General features: G+C 35.1%; 2 protein-coding genes and 1 pseudogene across 2 annotated transcripts; all 3 read left to right on the top strand.

Annotated features, from left to right (window-relative positions):
• Positions 1-534: 534 nt before the first annotated feature.
• LOC126697176 (uncharacterized) lies at positions 535-2,566 on the top strand. The gene has a single exon (XM_050394062.1). The coding sequence runs from the start codon at positions 602-604 to the stop codon at positions 2,333-2,335; it is 1,734 nt and encodes a 577-aa protein (XP_050250019.1). The 5' UTR covers positions 535-601; the 3' UTR covers positions 2,336-2,566.
• Positions 2,567-8,509: 5,943 nt separating this feature from the next.
• The window catches only part of LOC126697174 (uncharacterized), a 69,464-nt pseudogene continuing 51,214 nt past the window's right edge, over positions 8,510-26,759 (top strand).
• On the top strand, positions 21,396-23,441 carry LOC126697173 (uncharacterized). The gene has a single exon (XM_050394061.1). The coding sequence runs from the start codon at positions 21,461-21,463 to the stop codon at positions 23,192-23,194; it is 1,734 nt and encodes a 577-aa protein (XP_050250018.1). The 5' UTR covers positions 21,396-21,460; the 3' UTR covers positions 23,195-23,441.

Here is a 26,759-nt window from a genome sequence, read left to right as displayed (position 1 = left end):
GTAAAAAGACTAATACAACTTAGATTAAAAACTTAAGGAACCAATTATGCTCTCTTCAAACTTAAAGGACCGATTGCGCATATAGAGTAAACTTCAGGAACAATATTATAGTTTCGCCTACTTTTTTTTAGTTGTTTTTATTCATTTATTTTTATTCATTTATTTTTATTATTAGTAGTATTATTATTATAATAAAAAAGATGCATTGACCCTGCGATCCTGGAACTATACATTAAAACTTACTTGCAAAGAATCAATTATTTCAAGTTTTTTAATATATCAAATATACAATCTTGATTAATTTATGCATGGGCCGAAAGCTCATGGAAGTAAGAATTGAAAGTCTATAATCCTTTTGCTTTGATTTCAATCTATGTAGAAAAAAGAATAAGAAATCTTAATTTAGAAAACAGAATAAAATAACTAAACATGTCTAATTGATTGAACTAAAATAGAGAAATGAATGCCTATCTTCTCTCTCTCTCTCTCTCTCTCTCTCTCTCTCTCCACTATCGGTCTATATATTGTAACAAGTACCTCACATCTCTTCCAACCCCCATAACAACAAACCTGTAATAGTCTTGCTAAGACTTATCACAGAATGGAAGCTACTAACAAGGGCTTGTTTCTCCATGTCCTCAAAGGGCCATGGATCATGGTATTCGCATCTTTCATAATCATGTCCACTGCGGGCACACCCTATGCCTTTGGACTATACTCCAACGTGCTCAAGTCAGTGCTTGGCTACGACCAAAGTACCCTCAATTTGATCAGCTTCTTCAAAGACGTTGGCACCAACGTTGGTGTCCTCTCAGGCCTCCTTGCCGAGGTCACACCCCCATGGTTTGTTTTATCAGTTGGTGCAGTCATGAACGTTTTTGGGTACTTGATGATATGGCTAGCCGTGACGCAAAAAATGGCTAAACCCCATGTGTGGATGATGTGCTTGTACATCTGCCTCGGTGCTAATTCAACTGCTTTTGCAAACACTGGAGCAATGGTTACTTGCATCAAGAACTTCCCCGAAAGCCGAGGCATTGTACTCGGGCTTCTAAAGGGATATGTTGGCCTTAGTGGTGCTATTCTCACACAACTATACCATGCTTTCTATTATAACGACCCCAAGTCTTTGATTTTGTTAGTGGGGTGGCTTCCGGCTCTGATAAATATTGCTTTTGCACCTTTTATTCGGTTAATGAAGGTCGCTAGGCAATCAAACGAGCTCCAAGTGTTCTATAATTTCCTTTATATTACATTTGGACTCGCGGGGTTTCTGTTGATTATGATTATAATTGAGCAAAAAGTTTCTTTCACACAAAGCGAGTATGGTGGTAGTGCAGCTGCAGTGCTTTTCTTGCTCTTTCTCCCACTTGGGATCGCTATCGTTGAAGAGATTAAGCTTTGGAGGAGCAAGAAATTAGCACTAAGTGATGGTTCACAGCAGCAAGTTATCACAGACAAGACAAAGACCGAGGCTAGTCCATCTCTGCCACAAGCCTCTCCTGTCTCAGTAAACTTGCTCCTTGAACCAAGCACAGAAAAGCAAGTTTCATGTTGGAGTAACGTATTCACTCCCCCACAGCGCGGTGAGGACTATAGTATACTCCAAGCACTCTTCAGCATTGACATGTTGATACTTTTCTACACAGTGATTGCTGGTGTTGGTGGCACATTAACAGCCATAGACAACTTGGGACAAATGGGACTTTCTCTCGGCTACTCACAGAGAAGTATAAGCACTTTTGTGTCGCTAGTAAGTATATGGAATTATCTTGGAAGAGTAATGGGAGGTTTGGTATCTGAAATCCTTTTGAAGAAATACAAGTTCCCTCGCCCTCTCATGCTCACTATAATCCTCCTTGTTGCCTGTGTTGGTCACCTTCTAGTTGCATATCATCCCCCTGGGGGTCTCTATGTGGCTTCGGTGATTATTGGGTTTTGTTTTGGTGCACAATGGTCAGTAGTGTTCACATCAATTTCTGAAATTTTTGGCCTAAAGTACTACTCAACTTTGTACAATTTTGGGTCAGTGGCTAGCCCAATTGGGCTATATGTACTCAACGTGACAGTCACTGGCCATTTATATGATAAGGAAGCTAGAAAGCAACTAGCTGCTTTGGGACTCACAAGGAAGGCTGGGCAAGCTTTGAATTGTACTGGGGTTCAGTGTTTCAGATTGTCTTTCATTATAATTGCTGCTGTAACACTTTCTGGTGCTCTGGTTTCCGTTATTCTAGTCCTTAGGACTAGGAAGTTTTATAAGAGTGACATTTACAAGAAGTTCAGGGAAGAAGCAAAGCTTGCTGAGAAGGAGATGGCATTTGCAGGACATTAGACTTTGTTTATGCTAGCTGTTGGTGGAAGCTGGCAAATGGTGCTTTGAGCCATTGACTTTGAACAACCAAAAGATTGTATTGAAATTTGAAAGATATGGACGGAGACTTCCTTATACTCCCATTGACTTGGGATGCAAACTTGCGCAAATATTTTCATTATTATATTGTGTAGTATTTCTTACTGATAAACGTTTCAAGAAGATATAAAGAGCCTTTGTTTTTTTTTTGAATCTGGACGCGTTTTGCATGGTTACATTACGGTGCAGTTTGGATAGGGCGTTTGCCCGTCTACGTTTCCTCTTTTGCGTTTTTTTTTTTTTTTTTTTTTTTTTTAAATTCTCTCCAGCCGCAACTGTTGATCCGGTCTGCTGTGAACAGTGCACTTGTGCACTATTCACGGTCCTACAAACTCCACTTTTTATCAACTTTTTCATTAAAAATAGATCCCACAGTACTATTCACACATTTAAAAATTATTTTGCTACAGTGTTTTCAGTTTTCAGTTTCAGTAAAATAAGTTCTATCCAAACAGACCCTACATGTGGCCTTTTTTTTATTCCAGTTTGCATAGAATAATGAAGCCTGAATACAGGCTGTTACTGACAAATGTAACCACATGATCATTTACAGCAACGAGACTGTTTATACTTTACTCTCTCTCTCTCTCTCTCTCTCTCTCTCTCTCTCTCTCTCTCTCTCTCTCTCTCTCTCTCTCTCTCTCTCTCTCTCTCTCTCTCTCTCTTTTGGATAATTACAATAAACCCACGTGTGGTATAGCCCGTTTTCACTTTGCCTACTCGTAGTTTAAAAACTTTACACTTTGCCCACCTAAAGTTACTTCTGTTAGCCTTCCATAACCCACCTCTCCATTTGCCATTAGAAAAACACATTTTTAGGCAAAAACAAATATAACAAAAATCAAAAAGTTAGGGTTTTTTTATTGCTCATGAACTTTAATGAGAACAAATTGGAGAAACAACACACCAATCAAATGGCTCAATGAAATTATTTTTAATCTATAACAATATCAACAATTTCACAACAACTCAAAATTTTGAACCAATTTTACAAGAACCCCTTTATCATACCAAAACTTAATTCACAATCCAATACAAGAAAACCCTCTGGAAAATTCACCCAAACCCACCATTAACAAACCCCCAAAACCAAACCCAACATAAAACCCAATCTCATTCTTAGATTGAAAGTAGCAGAAGAGAATCAAAGGGTTTCAAATGAGTTCCAACAAAGGCGAGAGAAAGGACCATGGTCGTTAATGGTGGCGGTGAACGGAGCAATGACAAACGAATATTGTAGCAGTGCAAGTTCTAGCTTTGGCCATGGGTTCCTTCAGGTTGAGTTTGGCTCCGACTGTGACTTTGATCCGCCTCTCTCTCTCTCTCTCTGCTATCTTATTTTCTTTGTTGTAGGTGTGTCACAAACCTTGAAGAGGTCCTTAGCATACTTGTAGTGTGAGGGTATTTGGAGAGCCGAGAGTCCAGCCTCAATCTGGGGATAGTCCAAGCTAGTATCCCAGGTTGTTAGCATCGAAGAAATTGAACAGAGCTCAGATTCTGAGATCCCTCTCGTCCTTGGTCTCCTACAATGCCAGAAGCACGTGATCCATGGAAATGGGTCCACCTTTCTTCTTCTTGCTCTTGCTGTTGGGGTTGGAGTTGGGGTTGGAGTTAGGATTCAGATTAGGACGCCATTGGTTTTGGTTTTGGTTTTGGTTTTGAGTGTCAATTCTTATGGGTCTGTGTTTGCATGTTGCTAGGTGTGGTGTGTCTGGGTTTTGAAGAAGGATTTGCTTTGGTTTTAGTTTGAGATTTGAGAGAGAACTAAGGTGAAGCCGTGTATGATTTTTGTGAATGCCTAAAAGTGTCTGAAAGGATTTTTGTGAAATTAGAGTAGAGAACTTTCAAGTGTAGGATTTTTGTAAATGTTTTTTAGGATTTGTGTGAATATGAAAAATTTATTTGGATTGATTGGCTCAAAACTGTTCATACCAAGAGGAAGTGTGTTCTTGAACCCAAGCTACAAAACCCCCCTCTTTGATCTTGTTTGTTTGAGTTTTTTCTGCTATTTTTTGTTTTTAGAGGAGAGAGACATAAAAATGAAGATAAAATACATTTTTACCCCTAATTTTAACAGAGGTGAGCAACAAATGGGTAACGGATTGAAGTTCAGGTGGGCAAAGTGTAATGTTTTAAACCACAGGTAGGCAAAGTGAAAACGGGTCATACTACAGGTGGGTTTACTGTAATTATCCCTTTTTGGGGGGGGGGGGGAGAATGATAGAAATACCATGTTTGGAACATTTTCAGTTATTGGTGGACAAAAAATCAGCATCAGTGGTAGATTTAAGTTAGAACTAATAACAACTTGATACCTATGATTTGTTATAAAAATGTTGTGAACGTAGTACTTCTATAAAAATTATTGTTTATTTGAGTTTTGAATTCGTTTGGATAAAAAGATTGAATTGTGATTCGTATGTTTTAGGTTAGTTTCTTGCAGAAAAATCATGTTACATAGTTTAATTAGGACATTTTTGAGGCCCCAAATTTAATTGAGAAGCTCATGTTTAAATTTTTTTTTTTTTTTTGGCCACATTTTTAGGGTTATTTACTATAGATTCTTATTCAGAAAGTGCTTAGTTTGAGCTTCTTGTTGTTGCTTTTTTTTTTTTTATAAGAGTGTTTGAGTGTTGTTAAATTTTTTTTTTTTTTTTTAATCTAATGGTTGTGAAGGTTGGAATCAAAGTATAGAACATGGATTCATGCGAAGAAAAGAAAATTATGGTGTGTGAGATTCTAAAGATCTTTGCCTGGATCTTTAAACTGTCCTGGTACCACCAAATGGCAGGTAATCTCCCAATTTTGTGTGTGAGTGAGATTGTATGTTGGATATTCATTTGACTGTGGTTGTACTTGTATCAATATGGTGAGGACTGAGGATTAGGATCCTTTTGTCCATTTGGTCATCTTCAGTCCAATTTAGTCTACTTCAGTCCATTCGGTATACATCAGTCCATTTTGATTTGTTTCAGTCCACTTTGATCTACTTTGATTCATTTAGTCCAATTCAGTTCATTCGGTCCATTTTGAACTAATTTTGAAATCTAAGTCCGCTGTCGACTCTAGCAATCACCCTTGAGGTAGAAATCTGCAATTAAATCATTATTGGACATGCCAAAAAAATGTCATTAGTCATCAATTGTGAGTCCCTTGAAATAAATAAGTTAACCAACTATATAACTTATCTATTTCAAGTCCAATATTATGAATTCCAAGGAAGAAAAAGTAATACAAGGAATTCATTGCAAGTTTCAATCAAATGAGAATTCAATTATTTTTCTAAGTGGAATATAATTTGGGGGGACATTTCTCTTCCTATTGGTTAACGTATATGCAACCAAGCTAATTTTCCTGTGAGATTCAAAAAGCCAAGAGTGCTACTGCTTCCGTATAGCGACCACCATCGTTCTCCATTCTTGTACCGCCACCTTGCATTTTGAGGAATATAGTGCATCTTTCACATGAGTAAAAGTTCACAATATGCAGTGCATGGCAACTAAGAAAATGTTCAGCAAATATAGGTAATAAAAATTACACTATCATCATGAAATTAAAACAAATAGGAAAACACATAAAGAGATCCTTACGTGCTCCACCAACATGGCTAAGCAACTGTAATGTCCAAATCAAAATTTGAAGAAAAACCTCTATGCCAAAGAATGTACGCATGCAGGAAAAAAATGAATAAATGTAGCTACATTTTTCATACCAGTCCCTATGAGTTTGTAAGATTGCAAATTGCAAATTGAAAATTGAAGAGCATTAAAAGCAACCCTATTAGTTTCGAACTGAGCAACCTAATTAAAAGTGGCCAACAACCTAAAACACAATAAAGCAACTAAATAACCTATAAATATGCGAAAGAAAAAGAAAGTGCCTTCTGATTTGATAGACAAAGATTGGTAGGGAGATGAGGTTTGAATCACCAAGCAGGGAGGCTTGATTGAAGAATGTGCTTAGTCGAAGTCAATATTGGAGTAATTATGAATTTTTTTTTGCATTTAGCTTCATTTTTATAATATTTTAGTTAGTTGTCTAGTTTGCAAAACCATTCAGCAAATTAGCATCTCAAGTGTCTAAAACTCGATTTCCAAGATAGAACACAAGTTTTTAAGACTCTAGTTGCAAGTGGTGGCAGCTAATGTGGAAAAAAAAAATCCACGTGGAACTCAAGTTTTTAAGACTCGAGTTCCACCATTTACTTTCCCAACGCCTGTGCTGCTTCTTCTTCTTCCCATGTTCTTCTCTCCTCCAGCTCATGATTCTTCTTCTTTGGATCTACGTTCTCCAAAGAGGTTTTCGAATCTAGTACTTCTTCTTCTTCTTTCCCTATTCTGATTCTTCGGATCTGCATTCTCTAGAGAGGTCTTTGGATCTGGTGCTTCTTCCTTCATTTCTGGTTCTTCATCTTCATCGTCATCTTCGTTCTTCTTCTTCTATGGAACTCAAGTCTTAAAGACTCAAGTTCCATGTGGCAAAAACATTTCCATGTCAACAATCAGAACTCGAGTTTTTGAGGCTCGATTTCTTCACCGAACTCGAGCCTTAAAGGCTCGAGATGTTATTCTCCTCAATTCTTTCCAATTCTTGCTAACTAACTACATAGTGTGGCAAACTCATGCTACTCTGCAAATTACCTCGAGTAATTATAAGGCTGTAAACGAGCCGAGTTTAATCAAATAGTGCATGTTTGAGCTTAGCTCGATAATAAAAATAAGATGTTCAAGTTTGTCTTAAGCACGAACCAAGCCTAAAAATAGTGTTCAAGCTCAAACTCGTTAGAATGCCCAAAAGCTTTTGACATTACACACACATCCTATGAAACCACTAAATTAAATTTCCCATAAGAAGAAGAGGTGGAAAAAAAAAAGTAAAATCTAATTAGCAAATGGGAAAGGAAAAAGATTTCACTTTCAAATGAAATTCAAATAATATTAAGGTCCAATAAATGCTTCTGGACAAACATTACACAAGACGATGAGGTGTATGATGATTTCCAAACACTGCAGAATAGAAGCAGCACATAGCTAAGCTATGGCCATTCAATAAATTACAGAGGACTAATATTGTTATTCTTTGTGCAACAGACTTCTTATATGCTAAATCACTGATTCCATACAAGAGGTCTAACAATCAAGTAATTTGTAGTTGTTCACAATATTGTTTTTGTGACAAACAAAATGGTACTTAAAATGCTTTTAGCTTTGAAGATTGTCACCCATGAGAGCATCTTATTTAGTTGTTGATTGCTCATCTATTAACATATCAGTACAAGCTTATGTTCTGAATGCTGATAGTTTAAGCAATTTAGCAGAAATATCTTTGATATTGTTAATGCAGACCCTTCTCTGTTGTATAGAAAATTTTGACACAAACATGAATCTCATCATTTAAAACGTTAATGACTGCATGCATACATACATGCCAAAAGCCATATATTCTCTCAAATGGGTAAGCAAAAGATATCAAATGTTGATGGGCTAGAGAGAGAGAGAGAGATCAAAATTCATTCCATAGTTCTAATATGCATAAACACAAGAACTTTATTTAGTTCGTGGTTACTTTACCTAAGACAAAATCCCTATATAACCTTGAGCTCCTAAAAAATTTAAACCCAACATTCTAACCCTATCCTTAAAATAGATAAATACAAGTTTGTTAGTAAATGCAATTCAAAATTAATTATGTTCCTCAAAACAAAACTCACATACAAACACAAAAAATCTATTCATCGATGCCAAGTTCTAAGCCAAGAACTTTATAGTTCAGTGATATTACTTGATTTTCTTCATAAGAAAAATCAATCTTTGAATCTTCATTTGCACTTACTAAAAAAATTAAATTATAAAAAATACCAAACCAAATCCTTAACCCAACCCACACTATTTAAAATAAAATAAAAAAACAGCAAATTAATTAATTGAAACAAAAATAAAAATAAAAAGTTAACCGATCCCTTAAGGCTCTAAGAACATTGATTAAAGAAATATTTTTAAAAAAAGATTATTAATTTTTTTTTATCAGCTTTTTAAATTTCCATTATTTTAAAATTTTTCTAAAATAGTTTATTAAGACTCAAAATTAAATTAAATAACATATTCTCTCTTTCTCACTCTCTCTGCTCTCTTCCTTATCCACTTTGCTTATTCTCTCTAACCCCAAACCTCAACCAGTTCACAATCTCTCTCTCTCTCAGTGATTTCAGAGGCTTTGAAGACTATGTCGATGTCCCATTCCGATACGACGTCGTCTTATGGCACCGACTGCAATAATTTCAGACAAAGCAGCTCCGACCGTGAGTTCAATCTCTCTCTCTCTCTCTCTCTCACTTTGATTTCTTTCATTCTTAATTAATCAATTTTTTGTGTGTGTAATTTACACGATTTGACAGTATGTTTATCTTTAACTCCATTTAATTAGTTCTTTCTAATTTGGTGTAATTAGTAAGAAATTGAAACTAATTAGTCAAGCTTAGTGAATGATTTAATTTGAATCGGTCATTTATATTAGTTGCAGTTAGGAATGCATTTGATCAAGTACTATAACAAATTGATAGTGTAGCTTCGACCGTAATGCTATTTTTGAAGAACAATAGTTGTTATTATTACTAGGATTTGAGATAGTTAGAGTAAGCCAGTAAATTGAGGTTCGGGTGGCATACGTGTTTAACCAGTTTTTTTTAGGTGAGAATTTAATTTTTGTTCCGATTAGTGATGAAAATACATTGAAGATTCAAACTTCAAAACGTGTGCTTGAGCCTTTGTTTGTATTTGAGTTTTGAATTTATGTGATTCATGTAAGTTTTGGGTGCGTCAAGATGAGAAATTTAGTGTGATTGAAATTGATTGGGCATGACATGGTAGTAATTTTGTTCTCTGTATTTTTGCAATTTCAGATTGCAAATGCAGTGAATGAAGGGAAGCTTGTTCCGGAGGAGATAATTTTTGCCATTGGTAGTAGCTTGTCCTTCTAAGTAGCTCTTTGTCACCCCATAAATATATTTCGTGTGGTGTGGAAAATTTACCTTTTGCATGTGGAAACTTTGATCAATCTTCACAAATCATGCATTTTTGCGTGAGATACCAACTGTCTGCTCCTTTTTCTGAGTGTGTTAGGTTTCACAATTATGACATTCGTGCTGTTCGCCTTGATTAGTTGTGTTGAGTAAAGGAAAAATGAGTATAGGTTAAGCTATTGGCGGTTTCATGATATTGGAAATGGGACAAATCAGTGTTAAAACACGTGTGAAAAAACAATGAATTGGCCTTTAAAAATCTCACTGTCCGGACCAATGGTCGTTCCTACCTCAATCAACTACTTATACTTGCCTTGCCCTTACATACTGGTGCTGGAGGGTTTGGTGAATTTATCATAGTTCTTTTCTTTAGTGGAAACATTTTTTTTTGGCAACTAAATGTCGATTAGTGTAAAAGATGTTTGTTCAAGTTATTTGGTTATCATGAAGTGATAAGTGTGTGTGGGCGTGCATTATTGTTTGATATGAACAAAGAGATCAGGGAGAGAGATTAGGCAGGGCCAAATTATTGACTAATCACTTAGTAATGATGGGATACTCACCATTGACAACCTTATTAAGAAAGGTCAGTTTTTGGTTAATAGATGTTGTTTATATTGCTGCGATGGGGAATCAGTGGATCACCTTCTTCTTCACTGTAAGTTCTCTCATGCCTTATGGTGTGAAGTTTTTGCAGTGTTTGGGATTCAATGGATAATGCCAAGGTCAGTGGACTCTTTTTTCTTTATTTGGAGACACTGGTTTGGAAAGCATCGTTCAAACATTTGGAATATGGTCCCAGCTTGTTTAATGTGGTTAGTCTAGCAGAAATGTAATGCCCGCATTTTTGAAGATAAGGCGAGAACTTTGGAACATCTAAAATGTTTAATTTTTCGTACTCTTTTTCTTTGGGCTCGTGTTTGGGGGTGGACAAACTGCACTGCTGTATCCGATTTTTTAGTTTCTATTTCCTGTAGCTCTTGATCTTCTTGTATTTGTTTCATTGTTCAAAGTGTTCACCATCGTGAACATAATGTTCAATTTTTTTCAATAAAAGTTTTATTACCTATCCAAAAAAAAAAAATGCTTCGATAGTCCAAACAGGGGATTCAAAATCAACTTGGAAGGTATATGCAGCTTGTAGCAGTTTTCTGTACTTCAAAATTTTTTCATTAAGCTATACTTTTAATTTAACTTCATTCCATCATTTAGAGAATTCCCATCCTAAACACCCTTCTCTTTTCTTTTTCTTTTCTTTTTTATTTTTTAATTAACCTTTCCAATACATATATTTATTTAGTCTAAAACTTCTAGGTCAAGGCCTAAGTTCATCAACATCTTTTGGCAACTAGTGTTTCTTTTAAATATAGCCAATATAGGCTTCAATGATAGCCCTTTTTCTTTTCTTAAAGGGCTAGCCATATAGTGTAGAAATGTGAGTGATATGGTCTCTATTGTTGAAGCCTATATTGGCTATATTTAAGAGAAAAAACTAGTTTCCAAAAGATATTGATGAACTTAGTCCTTGACCTAGAAGCAAACGTTTTAGATTAAATAAATACATGTATTGGAAAGTTTTTTATTTTTAAAGAAGAGAGAGATGTTCAAGATGGGAATTTTCTAAGTGATTGGAATGAAGTTAACGTTTGCTTGAACTTTTTTTTTCTTAGTTACAAACCCAACTTTTTTTTTTTGATAAGTTACAAACCCAACTTTAAAAGAAGTAACTTAAAGATATAATTGATTTTCTTTAAGAAGTACAATTATTTCTTTATCATCTTTGCTACCATTCATTTGTTTTTAGACATATAATTGGTTTGTTAATGTGATATTTTGTTGTATAGGAAAGACATTTGGGTTGGTATTTTAAAGAGTTATATATACTTGATTCCACTGAGATTTAATTGTCTTTGCTTTTGATTTATATTAAAGGGTAATAAAGGATATGATCCCAAAGTGGGTACTGTTTATTTTTTAAACCACATATTGACAAATTAAAACTCAATGCAAACCATAGGTAATTAAAGGACTTACAAGTGTGGTAGACTGAATGTTAATGTCACACATTAGAAAGCTAGCATGGCTTGAAATATTTTATAATTGGTAATACACTGATCAGTTTTGAATCTCTTGATGGGCTTTTTTTTTTTTTAAAAGGATTACTAAAATAATAAAATAATTTATGGTTGCAGATCTTATAGTTCAGCAACAGTGTGAATCAGCTTGTGTGTTGGATTTTGAGGCTATAAACTACTCTTGTAAAAGTCAATTCATTTTTCCTTTTCACTGGTCCACTTGAGTTTTCTTGGCTATATTTTCTATTCCAATTTTTTAGATTATGATTGCATTGAGGAGAACACTCTACCTATGGTTGTGTTACTTAAATCCTTCAAACTTTTCTGCACAACTAAACTCAGAATGTTACGAATCCTTGACCCTTTTACCTTGTTGAGTAGATCTTGTCACTTTGAATCGAAATCGGGCTTCAATTCTTGGGACCCATCATCGCCTTTGAGACCAAAAATTATGAAAAACAATGTTGCAATTTTCTGGGATTTGGACAATAAACCACCAAACTCATTCCCGCCATACAACACTGCCGTCAAGCTAAAGGAAGCAATGGCATCTTTTGGGGTTGTTAGATACATGGTGGCATATGCAAATCATCATGCATTTACCGTTGTTCCACAGGTTGTTAGGGAGCAAAGAAAAGAGAGGAAAATATTGAATCAGTTGGAGAATAGGGGTGTGATTAAGACAGTTGAGCCGTATCTTTGTCGGGTTTGTGGGAGGAATTTTTATTCAAATGAGAAGTTTGTAAATCATTTCAAGCAAATTCATGAGCGTGAGCAGATAAAAAGGTTGAATCAGATAGAGTCAGCAAGGGGGAAGATGAGGGTGAAGTTAGTGGCTAAGTATTCCATGAAGATGGAGAAGTATAAGAATGCTGTGAGGGATATTTTGACTCCAAAGGTGGGGTATGGTTTGGCTGATGAGTTGAAGCGGGCAGGGTTTTGGGTTCGCACTGTGTCAAATAAGCCACAAGCTGCAGATGTTGCTTTGAAGAATCATATGGTGGATATGATGGATAGGAGGAGAGTTGAGTGTATGGTGCTTGTGTCAGATGATTCGGATTTTGTGGATGTTTTGAAGGAGGCAAAGTTGCGATGTTTGAAGACGGTTGTTGTGGGGGATGTGAATGATGGGGCTTTGAAGAGGGTTGCGGATGCAGGGTTTTCATGGAGTGAAATTTTGATGGGGAAGGCTAAGAAGGAGGCAGAATCGGTCGTTGGAAAATGGAAGGACTGTGACATTTTGAAGAGATTGGAGTGGGCATATAACCCTGAGGTAGAGAAAAAGGTATATGATCTTGAGGATGAGGTTGTTGAGGAGACCCAAAATGTGGATTTTGAAGGAATTGTTAGGGGGGTAGTTGATGATAATATACAAGAGGATAACAAGGCTTGGTGGGAGCTGGATTCTGATGGTGTTGTTTCTTCACAATCATTGAAAAGATTGGAGTGGACATATAACCCTGAGTCGAAGAATAATGTATGTGGTTTTGAGGATGAGGTTGCTGAGGAGACTGAGAATGGGGATTTTGAAGGTATTGTTAGGGGGGAAGATGGCGATTACATGCAAAAGGAAGACAGCATTGCTTGGTCAGATCTGGGTTCTAATGTTGATGCTGTTTCTTCACAATCTTGCGGATGACTGCTTGTAGTTTTGTATCTTAGTGGTAAAGTTAACTTATCTTCTCTTGCCAAGCATTTATGGGATAATGTACTAATAGATTTGAAGAATTAGATTTCCTATCAAAGAAAGAAAAAAATTGAAAAATTAAATCATCAATTGTTTCTAGTAAATAATGGATGATTTTGATTTATTTATGTTTCTTGCAATGAATCATGATATGATGCACATTAAGTTATACACACACACACACACACACATGATGGACATGCTGGGCTGTCTAATGCTATGTTGAATTGACATCCAGGAGGCGGTTGGACTTCATTTTGAATTTCACAAAATTCATCCGCCACTATCTTTTGGTGGTGCTTTCATGATAACTGTGGTAGCTCTCTAGCACTATTTGTTTGATCAACCTTTACACAGTACTGGATGCATCATAAATGTGTTGTATGATGTATCAAATGTCAACCAAAATTAACTGCTTTTCTAGTTGCCTCTGGTCTTACACAGCATTTTTGTAGAACATGCTAATAAAGTTTAACTCAATTAACACCTCTCTTTGTAAAAGGTGAAGTCAAGACCTCGAGGGTGAGGCCATGGATTCAAGATTTAGTGAGCATGTGTTGTACCAGTGAAAAAAAGGGTTGTATTAATATGGAAGTCTAGGAAACTTTGGAGAATGTTTATCATAAGTGGCCATCCGCACTTGTTTTGAAGTAGACACACAAAAGCATATTTGGTGTCACATTTTGTATACCATGGGCCAAATTCTTTACTCATGAAATTTTTATATTCTATAATTTTGTTCCAACCCTACTATTTCTTTGAACTTTAGTTTTGTCAAAGAGTAACTTATACATTGATGTTATGTTTAGTAGAGGTATGGGTTTTCAGTTGTCTGTATCTGTCTCTTTGGATATAGCTGCTACATTATTTCTTGGGATCAAGGTTGTTCTATCTGAATCTTTGATGTGTTGTGACTTTTTAGTTTTTAACTTGTACTATAAACAGAGCCCTTTTTCTGCTCTTCATATTGTATATTTCTTCTGCTGTCAGCTGGTTGGGGTCCTTGAAAACAAAACAACATTTAACAATTTTGCAAAAGAGAAGGTTTATTCTCACATTAAGGTCGTTTGAAAGCCTCTTTGATATGATCAGTCTCCCAAAATCGTTGACAATTTAAATTGGGAACATAAAACAACTAAGGACTTGTTGGTATCTTGCATTGTTCTTTATGACCTTCCATTGTCGTTGGCTTCTTGCATTGTTGTTTATACGTATGTGGTTCAAACCTTCCGTATCTTCACGATCCAGACATTTGATGCAATGGTCTGTTAAGTTCACATGTATCCGATCATTAAAAAATTATTGGATTCTTCATGAATTCTTAGGGTAATTTCACCATGAGATTACTAAAATCCTATCAATCTGTTTTGATATATGTGAGATTAGATTTTATCACTCATCAATAGATGAATAAAAGTTTACGGCTAGGAAGTCAGTATCTATTTAAATTTTGGTTACAAAATAAATGCAGTTTACTCATTTCAAATGTATGGATAAGAGAAGTTCTTTAAAATTCTAAAGAATCTTAATCCTAAAATGTAAACTTTTATCGTTCTTGTAGTTTCCTTCAAGGCATGAAGAAACAACCGAAGCACAGAACAGACAAAAACCAAATATTCTTTTAGCAAGTCTGTCTATATGATCCTGTCAAAAACAAAAATGCTGATAAATTTTGACATAACCAAAATTTTACTACACATTGTTGACCCACCTGCTAGTATCTACCCAGGAACTTTGGAGTAGAATTTTGGTTGCGTTTGGAAACTTGAATTTTGATTTTAAATCAATAGATTTGAAATGCCTTGATTTCAAATCTATTGATTTTAGATGTCATTCCAAATCCAACTATCTTTCAAAACTATCCAAATAAAGTATTTGAATTTTAATCACTCAAAGTCAAATCCAAATTTTCGAATCTTGCTATCTAAACACACCATTTGATCATAGAGTACACATGCTACAGTCTCAAGAAGTAAAAGGAAGGTTAAACAGCGGCCTTTCATTTAGAAACAAGAAAGGTACTCTCATTGTCATTCAAAAACGTAGGAACTACTCCAGAAAACCATTATGCTGTAAGACTCTTGAACTATCTGATCATTAATTTTGAATAGTTGCGTCATAATGTAAGTAAATATTCTAGTAGCACCACTGCAATAAGGATAATTGAAGTCAAAATCAATTGCAGACTTGTGGTTCTACTTTATATTGAGCTTCAACATATAATCTTCACAATCAATCCCCATGAATATCTTTTCCTCAAAAAAAAAAAAAAAAAAAATCCCCATGATTATCTTATTCCCTTTTACTTATTTTTATACTTAGCGCTTGTAATAATTTGCACTTGAACATGAAATCTCTAGTTTTTGAGCCAAATCTCCCTTTTTTTTTTTTTTGGATAGGATAGGAAACATATATTAGAAATACACCTTGTCCTTGCAAATAGACTTGTACCTCTTTGGTGTATTGAGTTGCACTTCCTAGCTAAGGCTTGAACTCTCACAGAGAACTGGCTTCCGTCGTTCCATAACAAGATCAATACTCATATAAAATGATAAATTGAATTCATAAAATCCAAAAATCATTCACAAGAAAAGCATCCTTTGATTCCATTCACAAGGTTGTTTTCTATTTCCTTTGTTTCAGCTTCCCTAGTTGATAGTAATATCCACATAGCTAGGACCCATCAAAAGTTATCTAGATCATACTTCATACAGATTCAGAATCCAATTATCCTGATGTACCAATGAGTGAAAATGATAAAGATCTTAGTAGACAAGACACAAAATAAAACAAAGAGATCCAAGACTCTGACACCACCCCCCCCCCCCCCCCCCAAAAAAAAAAAAAAAAAACCCCACAACCCAAATTCTCGAAGCATAGGCACCCATCATAAGCAACCCCATGTAACAATTAAGCAGAACCAAGTACAAAAAGTATTACAGAATGCTCATAATGTTTAAGAATTAAGTTCATACAATTAAACCCTGGCGTTCACCATTACTTTGATCACTGTTGGTGTTATTATAGCACCTGCATAGAACCTTGCACCTGTCCACACTGCCATAGACATAGAATCTAGGTGCAACCATGATACAAACCACAGATGGAACCAACCTTTTCAACTTATCTCCACCCATGTCCTCCATGTAAACCCCATCAAACACCACCCCTATATGCACTCTAAATATAGGCAAGCTCATGTGCACCGAGTTGGCTAAAAGGTGCACCAACCACACACTCTTTGAAGCAACAAAGAAGGCTTGCAAAATTGGCTCTGGCCAAGCCCTGTTCCAACCCAACATGGCCACAATTTCACTCGTTTTCCTGTCACAAAACCTACTAAACTCTTCATTGAAATGCCTTGTCCCCTTGTTACTAATTGTCATTAGTAGTATTACTTACATGGCTAAAGGAACAATAACTCGGCATTTTTTTTAATGATTTGGCTTTTTTTTAATCAAAAATTACAAAATAAATTTACACATAAGAAATTCACAAACCAGTACCAAATTAAAACCAGTATTTGCAACTGATTCACAAACCCACTGCTTCAAAAAAAAAAAAAAAATCACAAACCCACCCATAAGAGAGAGAAGGGGAGAAAAGAAATCCAAGCACGGACCCGCTACCAGTGGAGACCCAAGACTTAGCCGCCACTGACGATAGCCATGGTTGTCAAAATCCCGATTTGGATCTTACGATCCTACGATTTTATGATCTCACATGTCCAAAACGATCCAGATCTTTCAAGAATCTTTGCAATCATTCAGGATCTTTGCAATCATTCAGGATCATACGATTCTGACGATCCCAAACGATCCTAGTTTTTTGTAATCTTCTTTGGCTTAACAGAAGGTTCAATTAGACCTAAATGAAAAATAAAATCTCAATAGACCAAATTTTGCTATTCTAATGTAGAGAGTGTTAGTTCGACCCAAATGAAAATATTATCTCTATAAAGTATCACGTTTAGAGATTTTTGGCATCTTTAAATTATGCTTACAAATGGATGTGGTGATGTGTGGTAATTACATCAAATAGATGTAAATTTATGAATGAATGTATAATTTATGTAATTATTTAACATACCAATGTGTTTTTTTTTTTCCTCAAATAATGTATTATCTAACGATCCACAATCCGATCCTACGATTCACGATTCCACCTACCTCTCACAATCCTATGTAAGATCATGATTTTGACAACCTTGGCGATAGCCCAAGCCCTATCCGCCATCAACGACAGCCACTCGCATCCTTGCTTCTCTCGCACCCTATCTAAACATTGTGATGTGAAGGAGTACATCAAAGTGTTTTTATTCATGGATTAATATATATATATATATATATATATATATATTTTTTTTTTTTTTTTTTTTTTTTTTTTGGGTCAGTGTACTATCTCGTGTCAAGACCAGTATCACACAATCTAATGCCTTATATGATACAGCACTACTTCAAGGTTTCGGCTTTGTTTGCAATTGGGCATATTAGTCCACGTATGCTCAAAAGTCACCCAGATTATTTGCTTGTGGTTGATGTTGAATAGTTGAGGTACCAAAGACAATTTGATGCCACAGGAAGCTCATGAATAATACATTTGCAGCAACATTTGTCCGATATTTTGTTGATGTGAGATGTTGTCATCTTAATACAACCATTCAAAAATGGCTACTACTGTCTAGCTCAAACAATATAGTCCAACATGAGCAAGGGGCGGCAGCTAATTAAGGTAGAAAATACCTTTTTTTTTTTTTTTTTTTTTTTTTTTTTTTTTTAGTTGAGGTACCAAAGACAATTTGATGCCACAGGAAGCTCATGAATAATACATTTGCAGCAACATTTGTCCGATATTTTGTTGATGTGAGATGTTGTCATCTTAATACAACCATTCAAAAATGGCTACTACTGTCTAGCTCAAACAATATAGTCCAACATGAGCAAGGGGCGGCAGCTAATTAAGGTAGAAAATACCTTCCTTTTTTTCTTTTTTCTTTTTTTTTTTTTTTTAATGGTTGGTACCGTGAATATTGTTTCTAACATGGAAACTAAATTTTTAATTTTTTAATTAAAAACATGCTACATCATTAAAAAAAAATGTCTAGTCATTGTTCCATTAGCCACATAAGTAACACCACTAATAAGAGACGAAGCTATTCTTGGACCTAGGGGCAGTGGGCCCCCCCAGATTTTCAAAAAAAAAATTTAGTATATATATAATATATTATTTTTAGCAATTTGTTTCAATAAAATACACTTTGCCCCCTTAACAATATTATTGATATTTTTAAATGCTATAAAAAAAATATTTGCCAATAACAAAAATTAAGCCCAAACAACACCCAAAAAAAAAAAAAAAAAATCAAAGCCGGTTCTAATTAGACATCTACCTAGCCTAGGAGTAGGAAACACCCAACTTACCTCACACATATAATAAAAGGGAAAAAAGAAGGGGATTTCTAAGCTATTCAAAAAAAAAAAAAAAAAAAAAAAAAAAAAAAAAAAAAAAAAAAAGGAGGAAAACCTAACTTACGGCTAAAACAGAGGAGATGAATTCGACAACCACAGCCACAAATCAACTAAGCAACTACTTAAGCGCAGGGAGTCAGCCACAACCAGTCAAGGACACTGTCACGCTGGGGCCTGGGAGCCTGGGATTGGGAGTGGGACGGAGAGACCTGAGAGGCTGAGACTCAAAGACTAGAAAAAAAGTTAAAAAAGAGGTAAAACTATTATCCAAGACCCATATTTTTCTTTACTCTTTAGGCCATACGTTATATTGTTTTATAAATGAAAAAGTTGCATCTGATAAAGACAAACACAAAACCACTGAACCACACACAACAGTCAACACTTGCCATTAATATTTTGTAATTTTCTTTTTTGTAGTTTTGTCTTTAACAATAGTGAATAGCTTGTGATGTTTTATGATTTTTTTTTTTTTTTGGGTAGTTTTGTCTTTAGCGTTTTTGTCTATTAGTTAGTTTCTTTTAAAACATTAAAGTTGGATAAATAATTAAACAGATTATTTGTAACTTTAAAATTTATTAGTTAGTTGTTGAATGTATGTGTGCATAGTGCTTGTCTATTGTGTGTAATGATTGTAGATTATTGACCATATCATAACATAATTATTTTAAATTATATTTTATTTGTAGATATCCAAAACTTTCGAGGGCAAGGATATGACGGTGCAAGCAACATGTGGGGTGAGTGTAATGAATTACAAGCTTTGATTTTGAATGATTGTCCATATGCTTACTACATTCATTGTTTTGCACATCGCTTACAATTGGCATTAGTAGGAGCATCAAAAGCAATTGTCCCTTTTAATAGATTTTTCAATAAATTGATTTTGGTTATCAATAATATTCGTGTTTCATGCAAACGTATTGAGCAACTAAAAATTGCTAGAGCTTCTGACATTGCATATTTGATTGATATTGAAGAACTTGAGACTGGGAAAGGACTTAATCAGATGGTCACTTTACAGCGACCTAGAGATACTCGTTGGGGTTCGCATTATAAATCAGTTTCTAACTTGATAAAGTTGTTTAGTCCAATATGTGAAATTCTACTGAAAATTATGGATGAAGGAAATTCTTCACAAAAAGTAGAAGCAGAGTCCGCTTATGACGTATTAATTTCATTTGAATTTGTCTTCGTCTTGCATTTTGTTAATGAAACTATGGGGAACACGGATAAACTTTGTCAAGCTTTGCAAAACCAATCGCAAGAAATTTTAAATGCTATGCATTTAGTTTCATCCACTAAAAAACTTATTCAACAATTTAGAGATGAGAAATGGGGTGACTTACTAGCTACTGTGATATCATTTTGTAAGGAACGTGGTTTAGATGTCCCTAATATGAATGCTCATTATGTTGCAAGATTTGGTCGATCTCATCATTAACAAGAGGACTTTAGAAATGAGCATTATTATAAAGTAGATATTTTTAATGCAGGAATAGATTCTCAATTACAGGAACTAAATCATCGGTTTAGTGAGCATGCCATGGAGTTTCTTAAGCTTAGCTCAGCTCTAAACCCTCGAGAGGTATATAAATCTTTTCGAGTCAGTGATATTTATTCATTGGTAGATAATTTTTACCCAATAGACTTCACAGATGATGAAAAGAATGATTTGAAAAAGGAACTTGATCTTTATAAGTATGATGTAATTCAACATTCAGGGTTCAAGAATTTGAAAAATATTTCTAAATTGTGCCAATCGATGGTGAGAACTAGAAAATCAAAATACTATCTGCTTATTTATAGAGTGGTCAACCTTGTGCTTACTCTTCCCGTTTCTACTGCAACTACAGAGCGAGCATTTTCAGCTATGAATGTCATCAAAACTGACCTTCGCAACAAAATGGAAGATGAGTTTTTGTCAGACGCTATGATGTTATTCATTGAAAGGGACATTGCTGCAACAATTAGTACGGATTCAATCATAGATGATTTCAAAGATTTAAAAAGATGGCGAGTTCCATTTTCATAAATAACTGCATTGTAATATCTTAAAAAACAATAATTTTGTGTATTTTTCTTTGTTGATGGTTTATTAAATGAATGTTTATTTGGAGTTTCAATTTTTTTTTTTTTTTTTTTTTTTTGTTTATACTTCTGCCCCCCTAACTACAAGTCCTGACTCCATCCTTGTCACTAACGACAATTAGTAAAAAAATTAATACAACTCAGTTTTAAAACTTGAGGAACCAATTATACTTGCTTCAAACTGAAGGAACCGATTACACACACAGAATAAACTTCAGGGACCAATATTATAGTTTCGCCTACTTTTTTTAGTTGTTTTTATTTATTTATTTTTATCATTAGTAATATTATTATTATAATAAAAAAGATGCATTGACCCTGCGATCCTGAAACTTTACATTAAAACATACTTGCAAAGAATCAATTATTTCAAGTTTTTTAATATATCAAATATAGAATCTTGATTAATTTATGCATGGGCCAAAAGCTCAAAGAAGTAAGAATTGAAAGTCTAATCCTTTTGCTTTGATTTCAATCTATGTAGAAAAAAGAATAAGAAATCTTAATTTAGAAAACAGAATTAAAAAACTAAATATGTCTAATTGATTGAACTAAAATAGAGAAATGAAAGCCTATCCTCTCTCTCTCTCTCTCTCTCTCTCTCTCTCTCTCTCCACTATCGGTCTATATATTGTAACAAGTACCTCACATCTCTTCCAACCCCCATAATAACAAACCTGTAATAGTCTTGCTAAGACTTATCACAGAATGGAAGCTACTAACAAGGGCTTGTTTCTCCATGTCCTCAAAGGGCCATGGATCATGGTATTCGCATCTTTCATAATCATGTCCACTGCGAGCACACCCTATGCCTTTGGACTATACTCCAACGAGCTCAAGTCAGTGCTTGGCTACGACCAAAGTACCCTCAATTTGATCAGCTTCTTCAAAGACGTTGGCACCAACGTTGGTGTCCTCTCAGGCCTCCTTGCCGAGGTCACACCCCCATGGTTTGTTTTATCAGTTGGTGCAGTCATGAACGTTTTTGGGTACTTGATGATATGGCTAGCCGTGACACAAAAAATGGCTAAGCCCCATGTGTGGATGATGTGCTTGTACATCTGCCTCGGTGCTAATTCAACTGCTTTTGCAAACACTGGAGCAATGGTTACTTGCATCAAGAACTTCCCCGAAAGCCGAGGCATTGTACTCGGGCTTCTAAAGGGATATGTTGGCCTTAGTGGTGCTATTCTCACACAACTATACCATGCTTTCTATTATAACGACCCCAAGTCTTTGATTTTGTTAGTGGGGTGGCTTCCGGCTCTGATAAATATTGCTTTTGCACCTTTTATTCGGTTAATGAAGGTCGCTAGGCAATCAAACGAGCTCCAAGTGTTCTATAATTTCCTTTATATTACATTTGGACTCGCGGGGTTTCTGTTGATTATGATTATAATTGAGCAAAAAGTTTCTTTCACACAAAGCGAGGATGGTGGTAGTGCAGCTGCAGTGCTTTTCTTGCTCTTTCTCCCACTTGGGATCGCTATCGTTGAAGAGATTAAGCTTTGGAGGAGCAAGAAATTAGCACTAAGTGATGGTTCACAGCTGCAGGTTATCACAGACAATACAAAGACCGAGGCTAGTCCATCTCTGCCACAAGCCTCTCCTGTCTCAGTAAACTTGCTCCTTGAACCAAGCACAGAAAAGCAAGTTTCATGTTGGAGTAACGTATTCACTCCCCCACAGCGCGGTGAGGACTATAGTATACTCCAAGCACTCTTCAGCATTGACATGTTGATACTTTTCTACACAGTGATTGCTGGTGTTGGTGGCACATTAACAGCCCTAGACAACTTGGGACAAATGGGACTTTCTCTCGGCTACTCACAGAGAAGTATAAGCACTTTTGTGTCGCTAGTAAGTATATGGAATTATTTTGGGAGAGTAATGGGAGGTTTGGTATCTGAAATCCTTTTGAAGAAATACAAGTTCCCTCGCCCTCTCATGCTCACTATAATCCTCCTTGTTGCATGTGTTGGTCACCTTCTAGTTGCATATCATCCCCCTGGGGGTCTCTATGTGGCTTCAGTGATTATTGGGTTTTGTTTTGGTGCACAATGGTCAGTAGTGTTCACATCAATTTCTGAAATTTTTGGCCTAAAGTACTACGCAACTTTGTACAATTTTGGGACAGTGGCTAGCCCAATTGGGCTATACGTACTCAACGTGACAGTCACTGGGAATTTATATGATAGGGAAGCTAGAAAGCAACTAGCTGCTTTGGGACTCACAAGGAAGGCTGGGCAAGCTTTGAATTGTACTGGGGTTCAGTGTTTCAGATTGTCTTTCATTATAATTGCTGCCGTAACACTTTCTGGTGCTCTGGTTTCCATTATTCTAGTCCTTAGGACTAGGAAGTTTTATGAGAGTGACATTTACGAGAAGTTCAGGGAAGAAGCAAAGCTTGCTGAGAAGGAAATGGCATTTGCAGGACATTAGACTCTGTTTACGCTAGCTGTTGGTGCCGGTGGGAGCTGGCAAATGGTGCTTTGAGCTGAACAACCAAAAGATTGGATTGAAATTAGAAAGATATGGACGGGAGACTTCTTTTATATTCCCATTGACTTGGGATGCAAACTAGCGCAAATAGATGGATATATTTTCATTATATATTGTGTAATATTTCTTAGTGATGAACGTTTCCAGAAGAAATAAAGAGCCTTTTTTCACTTGTTTTGAATCTGGACATGTTTTGAATGGTTACATGTGGCCTTTGTTTTTTATTCCAGTTTGCTTAGAATAATGAAGCGTGAATACTGGCTGTCGCTGACGAATGTAACCACATGATCATTTATGACGTAACTGTTTATACTCTCTCTCTCTCTCTCTCTCTTTGGGGGGTTGGGGGGTAAAAAATGATAGAAATGCTACTATACAGAACATTTTCAATTATTGACAGGCAAAAAATTAATATTAGTGATAAATTTAAATCAAAACCAATAATAATTTGATATCTTTGATTTGTTATGAAAATTTTGTAGACCATGGACGGATCCATTTATGGATTCCCCCACCCCCCAATTTTTTAAAGAAATAATATAATTATATTACTATATATTTAGATACTAATTTTAACAACTTCGTTCAATAAAATTACATTTTGTCTCCCTTATTGATCATTATAAGAAAAATGCTACAGTTACAAACTTTTATACAACATTTTTACATATTATTGAAGTAGTAAATTCTTATTAGTTTGCATCTGAGTCTACCATTTACATCACTTTTTTACTTACTAATAACCGCTAATTACAACAATAATTTGTAAAAAAATTGTAGATCTACTATTTTCCTTCTTTTAAAGTCCATAAAAAATTTATAGATCTAAAATCTTAAAAAATATATATATACAAGCCCAAAATATTAGCCCAACAACAAAAATTACCAATAGACAATAGCAAAGGTAAATAAATAAATAAAATTAAGACTAATCAACCAATTTTACCAAAAACAAACAACTTATCCCTTTAAAAAACTTTAAACAAAATAATTTTGTCCTTACCAACAAAAGACACTCTCTACACACACAAAAAAATAATTAAAAAAAAAAAAAAACTTTTGCTAGCTAAGTAATAGAGCCAAAAGCCAAAGCCACTACATATAGCTAACAATAAAACCGCCCCTCTAACTCAAAGTCCTGCCTCTATTCCTGTTGTGAACGGAATACTTCTGTAAAAATTATTATATCTTTGAGTTTTGAATTCATTTGGTTAGAAAGATTGAATTGTGATTCGTATGTTTTATGCCAGTTTCCTGCAGAAAAATCATGTTATATAGTTTAATTATGACATTTTTTAGGCCCCAAATTTAATTGAGAAGCTCATGATTAAGATTTTTTTTTTTTTTTTTTGGCCACATTTTTAGGGTTATTTACTACAGATTCTTATTTAGAAAGTGCTAAGTTTGAGCTTCTTTTTTTCTTTTTTTTTTTCCCATAAGAGAGTTTGAGCTTGTTTGTTTTTAATTTTGTGTGTGTTTTTTTTAATCTAGTGGTTGTGAAGGTTGGAATCAACGTATAGAACATGGATTCATGCAAAGAAAAGAATATTCTGGTGTGTGGGATATTCCGAAGAACTCCGCCTACATCTTTAAACTGTCCTTGGGTTGGTACCACCAAATGGCATGTAATCTCCCAATTTTGTGTGTGAGTGAGATTGTATTTTGGATATTCATTTGACTGTGGCTGTACTTGTATCAATATGGTGAGGATTAGGATCATTTTGTCCATTTGGTTCTCTTCGGTCCAATTCAATCCACTTCGGTTCATTTTGGTTCAATTCAGTCTACTTCAAGCCATCCAATAATGTACATCAATCCATTTGTTTCGGTTCACTTTGATCTACTTTGGTTCATTTAGTCTAGTTCAACCTATTCGGTCCATTTTGGACTAATTTTGAAATTTGAGTCTGCTGTCGACTGTAGCAATCACCCTTGGGGTAGAAATCTGCAATTAAATCATTATTGGACATGCAAACAAAATGTCATTAGTCATCAATTGTGAGTCCCTTGAAATAAATAAGTTAACCAACTATATTACTTATTTATTTCAAGTCCAATATTATGAATTTCAAGGAAGCAAAAGTAATACAAGGAATTCATTGCAAGATTCAATCAAATGAGAATTCAATTATTTTTCTAAGTGGAATATAATTTGGGGGGACATTTCTCCTCCTATTGGTTAACGTATATGCAACCAAGCTAATTTTCCTGTGAGATTCAAAAAGCCAAGAGTGCTACTGCTTTCGTATAGCGACCACCATCGCTCTCCATTCTTGTACTACCGCCACCTTGCATTTTGAGGAATATAGTGCATCTTTCACATGAGTAAAAGTTCACAATATGCAGTGCATGGCAACTAAGGAAATGTTCAGCAGATATAGGTAATAAAAATTACACTATCATCACGAAATTAAAACAAATAGGGAAACACATAAAGATGATCATCCTTACATGCTCCACCAACATGACTAAGCAACTGTACTGTCCAAATCAAAATTTGAAGAAAAACCTCTATGCCAAAGAATGTACGCAGGAAAAAAAATTAATAAATGTAGCTACATTTTTCATACCAGTCCCTATGAGTTTGTAAGATTGCAAATTGCAAATTGAAAATTGAAAATTGAAGAGCATTAAAAGCAACCCTATCAGTGCATCTTTCACATGAGTAAAAGTTCACAATATGCAGTGCATGGCAACTAAGGAAATGTTCAGCAGATATAGGTAATAAAAATTACACTATCATCACGAAATTAAAACAAATAGGGAAACACATAAAGATGATCATCCTTACATGCTCCACCAACATGGCTAAGCAACTGTACTGTCCAAATCAAAATTTGAAGAAAAACCTCTATGCCAAAGAATGTACGCAGGAAAAAAAAATTAATAAATGTAGCTACATTTTTCATACCAGTCCCTATGAGTTTGTAAGATTGCAAATTGCAAATTGAAAATTGAAAATTGAAGAGCATTAAAAGCAACCCTATCAGTTTCGAACCGAGCAACCTAATTAAAAGTTGCCAACAACCTAAAACACAATAAAGCAACTAAATAACCTATAAATATGCGACAGAAAAATAAAGTGCCTTCTGGTTTGGTAGACAAAGATTGGCAGGGAGATGAGGTTTGAATCACCAAGCAGGGAGGATTGATTGAAGAATGTGCTTAGTCGAAGTCAATATTGGAGTAATTATGAATTTTTTTTTTTTTTTTTGCATTTGGCTTCATTTTTATAATATTTTAGTTAGTTGTCTAGTTTACAAAATCATTCAACAAATTAGCATCTCGAGTGTGTAAAACTCGATTTCCAAGATAGAACACAAGTTTTTAAGACTCGAGTTGCAAGTGGTGGCAGCTAATGTGGAAAAAAAATCCACGTGGAACTCAAGTTTTTAAGACTCGAGTTCCACCATTTACTTTCCCAACGCTTGTGCTGCATCTTCTTCTTCCCATGTTCTTCTCTCCTCCAGCCCATGATTCTTCTTCTTCGAATCTGCGTTCTCCA

This window comes from Quercus robur, chromosome 8 (assembly GCF_932294415.1).
Source record: "Quercus robur chromosome 8, dhQueRobu3.1, whole genome shotgun sequence".
NCBI lineage: Eukaryota > Viridiplantae > Streptophyta > Magnoliopsida > Fagales > Fagaceae > Quercus > Quercus robur.
This window is presented reverse-complemented; position numbering and strand designations above follow the sequence as displayed.

What these genes read in the sequence shown, in the direction of transcription:
- LOC126697173 (XM_050394061.1), top strand. Translation starts at nt 21,461, where the DNA reads ATGGAAGCTACTAACAAGGGCTTGTTTCTCCATGTCCTCAAAGGGCCA.
- LOC126697176 (XM_050394062.1), top strand. Translation starts at nt 602, where the DNA reads ATGGAAGCTACTAACAAGGGCTTGTTTCTCCATGTCCTCAAAGGGCCA.